The 14,374-nt window shown below is 53.9% G+C and overlaps 7 protein-coding genes across 7 annotated transcripts; 4 read left to right on the top strand and 3 right to left on the bottom strand.

The window, feature by feature from the left end:
* Positions 1-282: 282 nt before the first annotated feature.
* On the bottom strand, positions 283-1,877 carry SNOG_12256 (hypothetical protein; the record flags this gene model as incomplete). Its single annotated transcript, XM_001802431.1, has 3 exons — positions 283-580; positions 900-1,038; positions 1,595-1,877. The coding sequence occupies 3 exons, from the start codon at positions 1,875-1,877 to the stop codon at positions 283-285; spliced, it is 720 nt and encodes a 239-aa protein (XP_001802483.1).
* Positions 1,878-1,895: 18 nt separating this feature from the next.
* Positions 1,896-2,217, top strand: SNOG_12255 (hypothetical protein; the record flags this gene model as incomplete). The annotated part of the gene is made up of 2 exons (XM_001802430.1): positions 1,896-1,925; positions 2,098-2,217. The coding sequence occupies 2 exons, from the start codon at positions 1,896-1,898 to the stop codon at positions 2,215-2,217; spliced, it is 150 nt and encodes a 49-aa protein (XP_001802482.1).
* Positions 2,218-2,666: 449 nt separating this feature from the next.
* On the bottom strand, positions 2,667-4,978 carry SNOG_12254 (hypothetical protein; the record flags this gene model as incomplete). The annotated part of the gene is made up of 2 exons (XM_001802429.1): positions 2,667-3,739; positions 3,863-4,978. The coding sequence occupies 2 exons, from the start codon at positions 4,976-4,978 to the stop codon at positions 2,675-2,677; spliced, it is 2,181 nt and encodes a 726-aa protein (XP_001802481.1). The 3' UTR covers positions 2,667-2,674.
* Positions 4,979-6,202: 1,224 nt separating this feature from the next.
* On the top strand, positions 6,203-8,167 carry SNOG_12253 (hypothetical protein). The gene is made up of 3 exons (XM_001802428.1): positions 6,203-6,889; positions 6,935-7,763; positions 7,815-8,167. Exons 1-3 carry the CDS (start codon positions 6,204-6,206, stop codon positions 8,034-8,036), a joined length of 1,737 nt encoding a protein of 578 aa, XP_001802480.1. The 5' UTR covers position 6,203; the 3' UTR covers positions 8,037-8,167.
* A 407-nt stretch (positions 8,168-8,574) lies between these two features.
* Positions 8,575-9,740, top strand: SNOG_12252 (hypothetical protein; the record flags this gene model as incomplete). The annotated part of the gene is made up of 2 exons (XM_001802427.1): positions 8,575-8,741; positions 8,897-9,740. The coding sequence occupies 2 exons, from the start codon at positions 8,575-8,577 to the stop codon at positions 9,738-9,740; spliced, it is 1,011 nt and encodes a 336-aa protein (XP_001802479.1).
* A 772-nt stretch (positions 9,741-10,512) lies between these two features.
* SNOG_12251 (hypothetical protein) lies at positions 10,513-12,248 on the top strand (the record flags this gene model as incomplete). The annotated part of the gene is made up of 2 exons (XM_001802426.1): positions 10,513-10,636; positions 10,708-12,248. The coding sequence occupies 2 exons, from the start codon at positions 10,513-10,515 to the stop codon at positions 12,246-12,248; spliced, it is 1,665 nt and encodes a 554-aa protein (XP_001802478.1).
* A 378-nt stretch (positions 12,249-12,626) lies between these two features.
* Positions 12,627-14,190, bottom strand: SNOG_12250 (hypothetical protein; the record flags this gene model as incomplete). Its single annotated transcript, XM_001802425.1, has 3 exons — positions 12,627-13,138; positions 13,191-13,801; positions 13,911-14,190. 3 exons carry the CDS (start codon positions 14,188-14,190, stop codon positions 12,911-12,913), a joined length of 1,119 nt encoding a protein of 372 aa, XP_001802477.1. The 3' UTR covers positions 12,627-12,910.
* Between the last annotated feature and the right edge of the window lie 184 nt (positions 14,191-14,374).

Below are 14,374 nucleotides of genomic sequence, written 5' to 3'. Positions count from 1 at the left end.
TCACAGGCAGCTAGGCCCCCGAGGGAGAACACCCCCCCCAACAACATCTATAAAGTCAATGAGATAAAAAAAAATTGATATGAGATGAGATAGTACTACTCCGGGGTATATGTAAAACCAAAAACCAAAACGAAACATTACAAGTCATACTGTCGTTACTCGTGCGCATCATAAGTCGTAAGCACCACCATGAAAAGAACCAGGAAATCCCCCCCCAAACGCCTTCGAACCCAACAACACGTATTATATACAGCAGACACATCCGTCCCACCTCATCGTGCCTCAATTCCTCATCCACTTGAAGATGCCCTTCTTCCTGCCCACCTTCTCGTCAATTACTACAATTGGCACCGCCGTGCGGGCCTCATGGTTCAATCGATCAGCCTCTTCATAGTCCCATGGTGTCGTCCAACTACGTTGTGGAATCTCGCCCAGCTTTGTACTATCAGACGCAAATGTGTACGCCGACGGTGTCATCTTGTCTATGCGGCGCCTGACCGGCAAAGACACCGGTGGTGCGGCCGAGTACTTCTCACTTCGTGCTGATGGCGACGACGTCTTTTGCTGCGGTGCCGTTTGCCTGCGGGGCGCATGTGTGAAGCTTGGGAGCTTAGGTCCAGGGAGATGTAGATGCTCCTGCGCCATGTACGGGTACGCCGAGGAAGTTTGTTTGTCGTCGGGCCATGTTGCCTGCCGTGGATCATGTTGAGTAAAAGAGTCTTTTCTTCGCCTCCCATGGCCTGCAAGTGGTGGCATTGGTGCCCCAAGAACCCCTGCGATGATGCCATTTGTGTCAATCTCGAAAGGCTCTTCAGCAATGTATAGCGGTAGAGGTGATGCTAGAGGCGATGTGTATGCTGAGCTTGATGGCGAGGGTGATTTGGACGACGAGGGACTACGCGAATTGCTCTTCCGCGACGAGGAGGAGGGCCTTGGCCGGACTACGACAAGCTGAGGCTGCCTTGATGACTTGGTTGGCATGCGTGTTATGGTCGGTCCAGTAACACGTTGGCGTGAGCTTGTTTGCTTCTTCTTCTCCTTGCTCGAAGTCGAAGTCGAGGTGCTGCTACTTCTCGCTGAGCAGTCAGCATGTTTATTGCTACCACACTTGGTGCATGATTGGTGGCCAATGTGTTGGATTTGGAGCTGTGATTGGCTTAGTCGCTGATATAACTGGGTCATGCTTTGTAGCGCTTCTTTTCGCGAAGCATCAGACAGGTTGGTGAGTGACTGGTAGTTTATATTGAGGGCCTTTCCGCCTTTTTGATCATGATTTAGAAAGCTAGCAATGATGGCGACGAGGCCGGTATTCAGTTTGACTAGAGTTTCTGCAAGAGAGGCGTGGGCAGTGGCTGTTCACGGCAAGATTAGCACTGTGACATCCATGACAGGTTATCAACCACGACAGAAAGTAAGCAGGCACGTTCCATAGCCTGGAGCTATGCACAATATTAATGGGCCTTGATTGCGAAGACAAGGCCCTGTGCATAGCTTCAGGCTATGGAATGAGCTGCTAGGTACGTGTTGCACCCTGGCCGCTTTCCGTTATAGTTGATAACATGTGGTACTCTTCGCGTTGGGGAGTGCAGCTTACCGTCACCTTTTGCAAAGCTTTGCCCAGTCTGTTTGTAGCACGCATCGTAAGTCTCGGCGAGCTCTTGTGGTCCTCGTTTCAAGGATTTAGACAACTGCTTCTCTTCGCTTGCGGCTGCATCTGCGGGCTGATTCTCTTTGCGGCCCTTGCGCTTGCGCCTTCGTTCGCGTAGCTTTTTGAAGATGTTCAGTCCATTGTAGAACGCGTGAATCAAATTTGAGACACAGTGCTCGACCTCTGCCTCTTCCGCCTTGTGCGACTTCTCTTCGAGTTTAACCGCCATCGCTTAAACGCAGCAAAAATGGGCAATGGAGAGAAGAGGAAGCAGACGGTGAGAGATGGAATCAAAATAGAAAGTGCGTTTTTAGAGCATTATTAGCGAAGACAAGAAAGGCAGAGGAGTCATTCTCAAGCCGTGGTCCGTGGATGCTCGTACTTGACCTCAAGTCCAGTGTAGTCCGCCAGCGCGAGGACCGGGCCTCATGCGTGGCCAACACCCCTAGTCTGTTCCTGCATCTTTCACTGGGTACTACCCATCACCAAAGGGCACCGTTTCAACCTTCCTGCGCGTAGCTGCGTGTAGCCGCCCCGAAGTCGCGTCTTGGACGTCGTCGAGCGTGTGACTGGACGATAGCAACCCGTTATCCTTGCCTAGCGTGGGGCTAGACGGCTCGACAAGCTCCACGCACAAGCTTTCGGGTCGAGGACTCAGAGGGGTGCATCAAACTGCATACCAGCTGTCCACTCTGCGTCCATGGAAGAAGACTTAATACTGCAGCGGTTCGTGGATAGAGCACGGCAAATGCTGCAGCGTCGCTACTGGCGAACACCACAATCGACAGCAATGGTTGGGCACGACGACTTCTACCAAATGCAGGGTGCTATGCAACTACAAATGAACACGCGAACACCATCATGACATGGGCATGGGCAAAGCTGTCCCTGCGCGGGTGAGGTGGGTCTTGCGCCAATTCATGTACACCGCCATCGCCTAAGGAGTCATCTGATTTCCACCCATGCGCCTCGCTATGCTAGAGATAATTGTACAGACTTCATTGTTCATTGTTCGTTGTTCATTGTTCATTGCTCAGGGTCCTCCACGTCTTCCACAGTCACAGTCCGCCTCGTCACGTTTTGCTCCCCCAAACTACTCCCGGCAACTACGGATCCCGAGCTTACAGCCTCGTTTCTCTCAGGAACGTTGCCAAAACTCCAACTCGATGCTAGCGAACTAGGCTCCGCAACCTCTGGTGACGAGCTTGCATGCGGACCCGTGGCGGACGGGCCGGGTGCTGTCGAAGCTGGTGCCGAAGACTCTGGTACTGACGGGTTGGATGCCGAAGAACCTGTCATTGTCGATGAGCTAGGAGGGAGCCTCGAAGTATCCGCACCAGGCGAGGCCTGACTAGGAACTACCTCCGAACGGCTCTCTTGACCTGATCGAGGCGCCAATGCCATAGGTCTCAGAGTCCATCCTTCTGGCAACGTCAAGCCGCTTGGGACACCATCGTCACCCTGCCTTAAGACTGGACCTCGGGAAAAATACGCTTGTGGTGTGAAGGAATTCAGGCTTTGAGCATTGAGAGGCGCAATGGGCGGCAACTCGTGTCCAGTCGCCAACGAGGCCCCGGTCGATTGCTGGATGCGATTGAGCTCACCAAGAAGTCTGTGGACGATCTCGAGCTGCTCGTGTTGCGCATTCAGCTGCCGCAGTGATTCGATAATATTCTGCTGTATGCGCAGGATATCGGACTGAATATCTGCTGGATGCAGAGCAACCGAACCTGGTATCGAACCCATTGCCAGGCTACTCGCTTGGCTTTGCGCAAGGCTTGGGTTGGTATTGCCTGCATTCTGAGCCTGTGCGGCTGGGTTCTGTACAGTGTTGTTCCCTGCTGCCTGCTGGCGCAGCTGATTAACAGCGTCCCTAATATGGTTTGGATTGCCCTGCTGGTCAGCGGGAAGGCGGAGATTTCCCATTGCAATTCGAAAGGGGCCCAAGTTGAACACACGCAGATTGCCTTGGGGCGCATTCGGCTGTCCGGGAGGAGCGGGTTGGTGCGGCTGGCCCTGAGCTCCTCCAGCTCCTTGTGCCGCGTTCCTTTGGAGTAGCGCCTGAAGGTAGTTGTTCGGGCCTTGCTGATTCTGTTGATTCTGTTGATTCTGTGGGTTCGGTTGGTTCGGTTGATTCTGACCCGCCGCATTATTGTGCTGGGTGGCTGGAGTGCCTGTCTGTGCAAGCACCGGCCGTCGACAAGTCGGACATACTTGCTGCCGCTCCAACCAGCTTCTCAGGCAGCTGAAGTGCAGAATGTGGCCACACGGTAGCTTTTTCGCGCGTTGTCGTTCGTCCATCCGTCGGCCCGCTTGGGCGGCGTTCGCATCAGGCTGTGTCCATGGACGCATTTCCTCGCGACAAACAATGCATGTGTTTTCGCGCGCCAATTCTTCAGCTGTTGCGTCTGGATAGCGCGTGTTCATGTCCCGAGTCGCATTCCGATACTGGACGAAGTCGTGGAGTCTCTTGATAAATGAACGAATGGTCATGAATAAGTCCCTCATAATGTGGATCGGGATGCCGTAGAAAGTCATGAGAATCATGAAGAAGCCCAGGTAAACGACTGATTTGATGAAGTCGGTTGCGAGGTCCAAGTAAAAGACCCAGCGGCCTTTCTCCTCCCAGCCAGGAACATCGCCGTCGTCATCATCCTCTTCGACTGCGGGCACATCTGTTCCGTCGGCTGCAGCACGTTGCGTCGCCTGCTCTCGTGCTGTCCGGCGAGCCTCTTCCCTTGCAATTTCTTGCCGGTTTGTGATTGCGAGCTCAATGAGCGAAAGTGCGTATCGAAGTAGCGTGGATATTGAGGCAATCGCCAGGAGGACGTATTCGAAACCAAACATGACCATGACGCCGGGGCGGGAATCCGAGAGAATGGAATTGACGCAGTATTGCATCATGAAGATATCGAAGGCAACGGAGAGGAGCAGGGAGCTCATGAGGCGCGTGTGGAAGAGTTTTGGGCTCGCGGGCGGTTGCTGCTCCAAAAACTCAACTCTGCCCTCACCAATCCACTGCCATACTTTCCCAGCAAGCAGGCAGAGGAACATGGTGAAGAACCATATACCAATGTCATCGCGAAAGATGGTCATAGCCAACAGCGTCTCGCTGACGGCAAACCATGCCTTGTCGTAGAGCTGCTCCGTCTCGATGGGGCGCAGCGGTCCGTAGAAGAGTCGCTGGAGGCCGAATCCAAAGCTCGCTGCGACGATGAGCATCAGGTTGACCAGGAACATCAAAGAGCCGGTGCTCTGTGAGATGTAGACGGCCGCCGAGTAGAAGTTTGGCCGCTCGTAGTATGCTCGTAGAAGCACTACATTGGCCATGACGGCGGAACCCTGCCTCGATTAGCAGGCTGCTGCACCCATCACACACTGCGCGTGTACTTACCGCGACGTAGAGCTTGAGCCGACTCATGGCGCAGAGTTATAGTGTCGCAGCTCAGGTTGGGCTGTCTATGGGCTGTCTATGTCCATCTGCGGCGTTGTTTGTCCGCAAATAGCAAATAGTGGTGATAGGTCAGCGCGCCTCAGTGAACATCTGAACACGTTTACGTGAGAGCACGTGCGCGGACCGGGGATGACGTCGACTGGGGGAGACTGCCAAGCCTCGTCCGGCACACTTCACCTTTGGCTTCAAATGCTCTGGGGCACGATGCATCTTTGCTATTGCGGAATTGCGCCACCGAGCCCATTTGCAGCTCCTGGGGCCGGCCTGTGTCCTGCAGCACTTCGACGCCGGCTTGGGCCACTTGGTCACCACGGGCAGTAGAGTCTCCCACTCGGAGGAATACTCGGTTTCTCTGGGGGCCCCAAAGCCACAACAAGGCCCTTTCTCCGGACTGCCTAGACCAGCCTCATCGACCATGGCCGCCATCTAGTGGAGCCATCACGAAAAACCTGGTTCGTACGCCTGCGCGTTCGCGCGTGGCCTACTTGCCGCGGGCGCGAATTCCGCCATCAGCGATTCGCTTCCAACGTGCCCCAACGTTGATTAACGTAGTCCGATTGCGCAAAAGGCTTCTCCCGGCCTTCCTCGTGGCTTCCATGAGCAAACTCGATAATTTCCGTTGTGGGGAAATCGTGAGGGGTTTGCGGGCTCCTATGGCAAGCTACTGCACCCTGGTCGTGGACATGGTTGACTATACAGGCCCAGATCTTGGGTCTAAGCATGATGGCATCAGTCCTCGATCGGAATGAAGATTTACGGGGCTTCACCCAGCATCTATATAAGGCACCTGCGCTCAATGACTTCTATCTTATCGAACATCAGTCTGCCTCTGTGTTTCCCATAAAGCTATGGTTCGATCATTGTCACTTTTGGGCGTCGTGCTCGGTGCCATCTCGCATGCCAAGGCACAAAATAGTTCGGAGTTCCAACTTCCTGCCGTACTTACAGCCGATTACATCGAAGCGTTGGGCAACAACAGCTTGTTCTTGCGATGGCGCCCGTCTTATCACTTCATATCCCCGGCAGGGTGGATGAATGTTCGTAAAGAAATCTCCCAGCTCTGCTTACGCTAATGTCTCCGATCAGGACCCTTGCGGTATGATGTACGATCCCGCGAAGGATCGGTATCATCTTCACTACCAGTGGCATCCTAACCATGTCAGTTGGGGCAACATCTCTTGGGGACACGCAGTCTCTGACGACTTGATCACCTGGACCGATGTAGGAGGATGGGAGGGTGACCCAAGCCCAATCAGTCGGAAACTGGGCCAAACCCTGATTCCAGGAATAGCTCATACTATGGGCCTGGGTATCTTCAGCGGTTCTGCGCAGCCTTATAATCTGAAAGGAGAACAGGATGGGACTTTGATCAGCTTCTATACTTCCGTCCAACATCTGCCGACGAATTGGGCACTCCCATACATCAAAGGGACCGAAAAACAGAGTATCATTATCTCCAACGACGGTGGCGAGTCATGGGAGCAATACCAAGGCAACCCTATCCTCTCTAGCCCACCAGAGGGTTGGAACGTCACCGGCTGGCGCGATCCTTTCGTCGAACCATGGCCAGAAATGGACGCCATACTAGGACAAGACGAGCCGCACTGGTACATGGCTCTTGGCTCGGGAATAAAGGGCGAGAACGGCGGCGGACGCATTCCATTTTACAGTGCCCCAGCATCAAACTTGACAGACTGGACTTTCTTAGGCGCTCTATGGGAACCTAAACCTAATGAGACTCTTGGATCACTGGTCGAAACAGGAACGTACGGGTTCAATTTTGAAGTGTAAGTCAGCTGCATGAGGCTGTGTTGCACTACTGACCGTACTAGGTCGAACTTCTTCTCCTTGACTGACGAGGATGATGACGTTCACTATTTCACTCTCATGGGTACAGAGGGTGGAAACTTAACTTGGCATCCTCGTGCTCAGTGGGGTTTATGGAATGAGGGAGTAGTCACCAGAAGGGAAAACGGCTCTGCCGAGTTCACTCCTGTTTCTGGTGGTGTCATTGACTCTGGTCTCTCTTACGCAGTAACAAGCTTCCTGGACACTAAGAACAATGCCTCCCGCCGTGTGCAATGGGGTTGGGCAAATGAAGAGAACAACAACTTTGGTCTTCTTCAAGCTGGTTACCAAGGAGCCATGACCCTGCCTCGAGAGATGTACGTCATCAAGACTAAGGACCTTGTGAATTCGGGCGGAGGTTTGACCACGAAAGGCAACACTCGTGTTGTTGAGCATGGCAACGGAACATTCACGGGCTATACTTTGGGGGCTCGCCCGTTGCCTGATGTTATCGAAGGCCTCCGCCAGAGCGGCAGCCGCAAAGACATCAATGTCAACGGTACCTGCACAGGAAGCCGTCTTGCAGGCAACGGAAGCAGTCATATGGAGCTCAAAGTAACACTCAGCAACGCTACTGGTCCAGCTGGTGTGACAATCGCTGCGTCTCCGGGCGGCGAAGAGAAGACAGTCATCTGGTACTCACCGGAAAACTACACAATCAACGTTGATCGTTCGCAGTCATCGACCATCAACGAATTCGCCAACTATACCATGCTCGGATACTTCTATCCATACACTTTTGCCAACGGTACACAAGAGTCCTTACACATGGATATATTCGTCGATGGATCTCTTGTGGAAATCTATGTCAACGTAAGTACACTGTTTGTCCGCTTTCGCCGTGTGTATTAATGATGATTGCAGGACCGGTTCTGGCTCACCACTCGTATATATCCAGCCCGCCTCGACAGTACAGGCTTTGGCGTCTGGGTTGGGGAGAACTCGAGTGTCGTTGCCTCAGATATGACAGCTTGGGACCTAGGAAGTGTGAATGTGTGGCCTGAGCGACCGCGCAATTCAAGCAGTGAGCTCATCTTCGACACGCCAGAGGAGACGAGCGACTATTTGTGGTGGCAGGGCTTTTAAGATGTCGTCTGATCTCGGACTTTTGATACCGATGACCTAGCCGGGCTTACCTCCTAGTCATGTACTACGGGTATACTCGATGCTTCTCGATCCATAGCAAAGGAAATAGGAAATAGAAAATGTATCTTCAAAATGCTTACAAACATCAGATCATGAATTTCCTTGTCCTAGTTATCTTCGAAGCGTCGGGCGCGCATTTCCGTGGCTGCCAGCAGCCACTTACACCTGCGGAATGCAGAGCCCCGCCGGCTTCCCCACCTGGGCGAGCAGCTAGCCCCTCAAGATGCGTCGAGAGCATCACCAACGTCCCGCCAAACCACGTGTAACTCGATTCAAGAAGCCACCGGATAAATTGGCAATTGTACCGCAGAGACGTCAGGATGAGAGTCGGTCTGCAATTGTGGTGGCGGTACATGAAGGAGATAAATAAGATTTCCTGCGCCGAGAATTTGTGTCCTCGTATCACATAACTGTTGCTGAACTAAGCACTATATTCTTACCTACTCGACGCATACTACTCAGACCGGGGTTACTTAGCATGGCGGACGCCGAACAACAACATAAGCTCTCGCAGGAGCAAATCGACCACTTTGTACAGCATGGATGGATCAAGCTTTCAAACTGTTTCACGAGAGAACAAGCCGATGGCCTGCAAAAGAACCTCTGGACTCGCTTGGGTATGGATCCCAACGACAAGTCGACATGGTAAGCTCTATTTCATCACTGCTCGGGAAACATCATCACTGTTCAGAGAAGATGGATTCTGCAGTTAGAGAAAATGTCAAGATAGATGGCAAATTCTCCGGCCCAGCCTGAGCGCATTCAATGGTCGCGAGAGAGCTGTGATTGACTTTCTTCAGGCACACCGAGCGCACAAACATGCCCTTCTTCAACGAGTTCAACGTTTCTGACTTCGCGCCGAAAGCCTGGGCGGGTATCTGCGAATTGCTCGGAGGGTCTGAACGCGTCGACTCGAACGCATCCACATGGAAAGATGGCTTCATCGTCAACCTTGGTACACCAGAAGGCCACAACAAGGTTATCAAACCACAACAACTCCCCGGCTGGCATGTTGACGGCGACTTCTTTGTACACTACCTCGACTCGCCCGAGCAAGGTTTGCTCGTCATCCCACTATGGTCTGACATTGCACCGGGCGGCGGCGGAACTTACATTTGCCCACCCGCTATTGAAACAGTAGCCAGATGGCTTCAAGATAACCCCGAAGGAGTTAGTCCGCGAATGACGCCACGGGCCCAGAACCCAGAGTTTGTGCAAGAGAAGGGACTGAAGTGGTTCAACGACGTTGCTGCAGGCTTCCCAGATGAAGCTTTTGTCGAGGCTACAGGTGTTGTTGGAGACGTTTACCTCCTGCACCCTTTGATGTTGCACTCGGCGTCGAACAACCAGCTCCGTCAGGTGCGCGTAATCACAAATCCACCCGTTTCGGTCAAGGAACCTTTTGTGTTCGACCGGGAAGATGGTGACTACAGTGCCGTGGAGAAGAAGACGTTGGCCGCACTCGGGAAGGAGAGGCTCGAAGGATGGAAGACCAAGGGCGAACGACAAAAGGTCGTGCCGGAACGTGTGAGGATACAGGAAGAGATGAAGAAGAAGGAGGAGGAGAGACTGAGGAAGTTGCAGCAGGGACAAAGTCAGAGTAGTGGACTCGAGTCGGCGGCGCAGGTCAAGACTGCGGCCTAGCACATTGCTTCGAGTCCTTCGAGTATGTCCTGAACGTGGCAAGCCATAAAGAGACATGGTCAAGTGCGCTGAATTGAGTTCGTAGAGAAAGCAAGAGAGACATGAGCTAATCGCATACTGCTTGCTAAGGCGACGTACACACCAAGTTAGTGCACGCGATCGGTATCTGACACCTGGGTAGCCCTGCAATGGTGACAGTTCGGCACCACTGTAAGAGTCTAACACAGTATGGTTCTGTATAAGCACCGTGAACTGAACACCTGGCCTCGCACAGGTAAGGTTTGCTGCACGGGATTAGGTACCGATCCTGAGTGAAGGCGACCAAGGTAGATTTCTATATTAGTAATATGCGATCACCAAGTAGAGCGGCGGAAGCGGCGGACTGCAGCAGCTGGAACGGCGCAGAGGTGGGCACGAGTAAGGCGAGCAATGGCAAGGCGGGCCATGGGCGGTAGATTGGTGTTGTATGTATTTCAGGTAAAGGTGGGTGGCTATGCATAGGTGTCCGCGGTAGGCATGGGCGCGGTGGAGCTCAACGTGGCCAGTAGCCAGCCGCGTGCGGTGGGTGAGAGTGTGGCTGGCTCGTGCGGTAGACCCTAAGTACCCTGTTCTTGGCGCCCGAATGAACACGGTATTCTCAAAGAACTCGCGCCACTACTCGACTTCCATAAGAAGCCCGGCCCCGAATTCCTCTGCCCTCTCTCTACACGCGCAGAGGATCTCAACCGCAGCCTCTTCTAAACCCTCCATAAAAACTGTTGCACACTTCGCCATGAAGTACTCGACTATCTGCGCTGCCTTCCTTGCGGCTGCCGTCACGGCATCCGATGTCAAGCAGCTCAACAAGGACACATTCAAGGCCTTTGTCGAGGAGAACGACCTCGTCCTCGCCGAGTGTAAGTCCCCCGTAACCGCCATACCAGGCACTGCCCTCCCCCGCCATTGCCATTGCTAATTGCCGCCCCAGTCTTCGCGCCATGGTGCGGCCACTGCAAGGCGCTCGCGCCCGAGTACGAGACGGCGGCGACGACGCTGAAGGAAAAGGACATTGCACTGGTCAAGATCGACTGCACTGAGGAGCAGGATCTGTGCCAGGAGTACGGCGTCGAGGGCTACCCCACCCTCAAGGTCTTCCGCGGACCCGAGAACATCTCGCCCTATGGCGGTCAGCGCAAGGCCGACAGCTTGATATCGTACATGACTAAGCAGGCCCTCCCTGCCGTCTCCGACGTCACCAAGGACACCCTCGAGGAGTTCAAGACGGCTGACAAGGTCGTGCTCGTTGCCTACTTTGCCGCCGACGACAAGGCCTCTAACGAGACCTTTACTGAGGTCGCCAATGGCCTCCGCGACAACTTCCTCTTTGGCGCCACCAGCGACGCCGCCCTGGCCAAGGCCGAGGGTGTCTCCCAGCCCGGCCTGGTCCTCTACAAGACCTTCGACGACGGAAAGGACGTCTTCACTGAGAAGTTCGACGCCGAGAACATCAAGGAGTTCGCCAAGGTCGCCTCTACCCCCCTCATCGGTGAGGTTGGCCCCGAGACGTACAGCGGCTACATGGCTGCTGGCATTCCTCTGGCCTACATCTTCGCCGAGACCCAGGAGGAGCGCGACGACTTCGCCAAGCAGCTGAAGCCCCTCGCCCTCAAGCACAAGGGTGCCGTCAACTTCGCCACCATCGACGCCAAGTCGTTCGGCCAGCACGCTGCTAACCTTAACCTCAAGGCTGGCACCTGGCCCGCTTTCGCCATCCAGCGCACCGACAAGAACGAGAAGTTCCCCTACGACCAGGACAAGAAGATCACCGAGAAGGACATTGGCACTTTTGTCGAGGACTTCCTCGCCGGCAAGGTCGAGCCTAGCATCAAGTCTGAGCCCATCCCCGAGTCAAACGACGGCCCCGTCTCTATCATTGTCGCCAAGAACTACCAGGACATCGTCATCGACAACGACAAAGACGTTCTGGTCGAGTTCTACGCCCCGTGGTGCGGTCACTGCAAGGCTCTTGCTCCCAAGTACGAGGAGCTCGGTGAGCTTTACTCTTCCGACGAATTCAAGAAGCTTGTCACCGTCGCCAAGGTTGACGCTACCGCCAACGACGTTCCCGACGAGATCCAGGGCTTCCCCACCATCAAGCTCTTCCCCGCTGGCAAGAAGGACTCACCTGTCGACTACTCTGGCTCGAGGACCATCGAGGACCTTGTCCAGTTCATCAAGGACAACGGCTCCCACAAGGTTGCCGCTGTCTACGAGGAGGCCAAGGAGAAGGTCGCCGAGGCTGCCGAGGAGGCATCCGAGAAGGCCGGCTCCGTCGCTGACGAGGCTACCAAGTCCGCTGGCTCAGCCGCCGACGAGGCCACCAAGTCGGCCAAGTCTGGTGCTGAGAAGGCCACTGACGCTGCAAAGGATGCTGCAAAGGACGCCGCCGCATCTGCATCCTCAGTAGCATCTGAGGCCGCCAAGGCCGCAAAGAGCGCTGTCGATGCCGAGGACCACGATGAGTTGTAAATGCAGACTTGATTGATTTGTTATGGCGCAATGTACCAGTACCCACCATCTTCAGAAATGCTAAGTTCATATATGCTCAGGTATATGATCAAAAGAGACATGATTTACATGGGGGACATGATATGGGGTCCTCTTTCCGAGCGGTTTGGATAGCGACATAGCTTCAACGGGAGTTCCGGTTCATTACTTCACACACAACATTGCCGTTGCCTATCGTGAATCATGCATTGAACCGCTAAATGAACTGTCCCAACCTAAGACGAATCTGCACAGCTTATACCCATAGTGCCCTTTTCCACCCCGATTGAGCTGGGCAGAGTATCATAGACAAGGCATGATTTGTCACCACTAGTCTGCTTTACAAGGGTTGAATCATGTGGTGTTTTAGTGATATTGGTCGCCGAGCTTGAGCGCTAATGGGTATACTTTTAAGTTCGCAAAGTGGCACCAAGAAAAAAAAGACTACAAAAAGAAATGGTGCCAAAAAGAAACTCCATAGACAACAGTGCAGATGATCGGCCAGTCATGCAGGGGCGTCAACAAACTATAATCAAGAAGGGCAGATGCCGGAAAGCATGGTACAGTGTCATATGGGCAAGGTGTGTGCCAATGGAGAGATGGGGGACAAAGTAGAAAGGGACTCGCATGTCGAAGAGAGTGGTTCACAGACCCATTCTTCGTATCATTTCTCGCGAGTCAGCTTCTGATAGCTCGTTGCCATCGATATTGATGCGACCTTCCTCAACTTGGGCAAGATCTGGCTTGACGAGACCGCGGTGAAGATGCTCCAGGAATGACAGTACACGCATCTCAAACGCACGATAAGGATGCCGCGTTTGTGCTGCTTGTATAGCCTGCAATGAAGTCTGCGAAGGTTTCTTGGGCAAGAGCTGCAATAACACTGTTAGTGTGATGTTTGTTCTGACCAATATAGACACATACCTCGTTGATGTACCGCCGCTTGGTGTCAGCCCATCCACGGATCTCCTGGCGTGGGTCACTGTCGTCACAGAAGAGCCGTCGCATGGCTGTGACATCTGAACCTTCCTCTGCCCATCGCGGACCGGGTCGACCGAAGGCGAAGACTGTGTTGAACGTCTCTGGTCCATATGCCCCATTACGGAGATAGTCATCAATCGCGGCTTGCATCATGAATTGTCCAGCCAGGTCCAGCCACTCCGAGGTTGGCACCCAGTCGTCGTCCAAATTTACTCGCGCAGCAGTCAGCTCAATGAAGAGTGGTAATAGACAATGCAACGATGGCGTCCCTGCCATGTCGGTCACCCATCTCCGCTGGTCGCGGGGCATGTTTAGGGCAGAAGCCAAATCGTTTCTGTTCTCGAACAGTGCCCCATCGGACAGCGGGAATTCTTTTTCAAGGTCGAAAGGCTTCTGTAAAGCAGCGGGGTGGTCAGTCCGTTGCTGCCAGTACTCTCCACGGCTCTTGTTCTGGTCACGCAGCTCGGCCAAGGAATCTTCGTTAGTCCAGGTCTCATCGTGTTGAAGGCGATGTGTGAAAATGAGCAAGAACTGAAGCAGCCTTGAGCGGAATGCTGCTGCTGGAGTCAAGCGACGGCCATGGTGCCTGCGAGAGAGAAAGGTCCTCCATTCTGGTGCAGCTTTAGCAGGATTTCTTGGTATCTGTGCCGCCGTGATGCATACCTCCGGTCATAGTGACCAAGGCACTTGGCAGGTCCGAATGAAACGGGTCAGCACTGGCCCTCCATTCAAAGACGATACCGGTGGCTTTGTAGACGAGAAAGTCCAGGATGGTCAAATCGACATCAAACTGCTCCTCGTCTTCGTTGTCCATTCTCCTGGTAAGAACATGCAGACCCTCGATGGGGTCTCCATTGCTGTCGTGGAGACGGTCGAGGGTGTCTCTCAGTTCTTGCTCCAAGTCTCGCATGGTCGGGTGGTGCAAGGAAGCTGTGGCCAACATGGGGACGAGGGGATTATAAGTGGTCAAGATAAGGCACAGGAAGGGCTCCAAGGCTGTGAGGATGTGGCAGCGTCGACGCCGCAATGTAAATGAATGGGAGCGGGCAACGACACAAAGATCGGACGAGGACAGCCAGAGTCAGGATCCCTACGCGAGTGCCACAGCAGATCCAAAGTGAAAAGAC

This window comes from Parastagonospora nodorum (assembly GCF_000146915.1).
Source record: "Parastagonospora nodorum SN15 chromosome Unknown scaffold_21, whole genome shotgun sequence".
NCBI classification, from domain to species: Eukaryota; Fungi; Ascomycota; class Dothideomycetes; order Pleosporales; family Phaeosphaeriaceae; genus Parastagonospora; species Parastagonospora nodorum.
The sequence above is the reverse complement of the archived record's forward strand: the minus strand, read 5'-3'. Positions and strand labels throughout refer to the sequence as shown.

What these genes read in the sequence shown, in the direction of transcription:
- SNOG_12253 (XM_001802428.1), top strand. Translation starts at nt 6,204, where the DNA reads ATGTACGATCCCGCGAAGGATCGGTATCATCTTCACTACCAGTGGCAT. An exon ending in TACGGGTTCAATTTTGAAGT is followed by an intron (nt 6,890 to 6,934) that starts GTAAGTCAGCTG and finishes TGACCGTACTAG; the next exon opens with GTCGAACTTCTTCTCCTTGA. An exon ending in TTGTGGAAATCTATGTCAAC is followed by an intron (nt 7,764 to 7,814) that starts GTAAGTACACTG and finishes TGATGATTGCAG; the next exon opens with GACCGGTTCTGGCTCACCAC.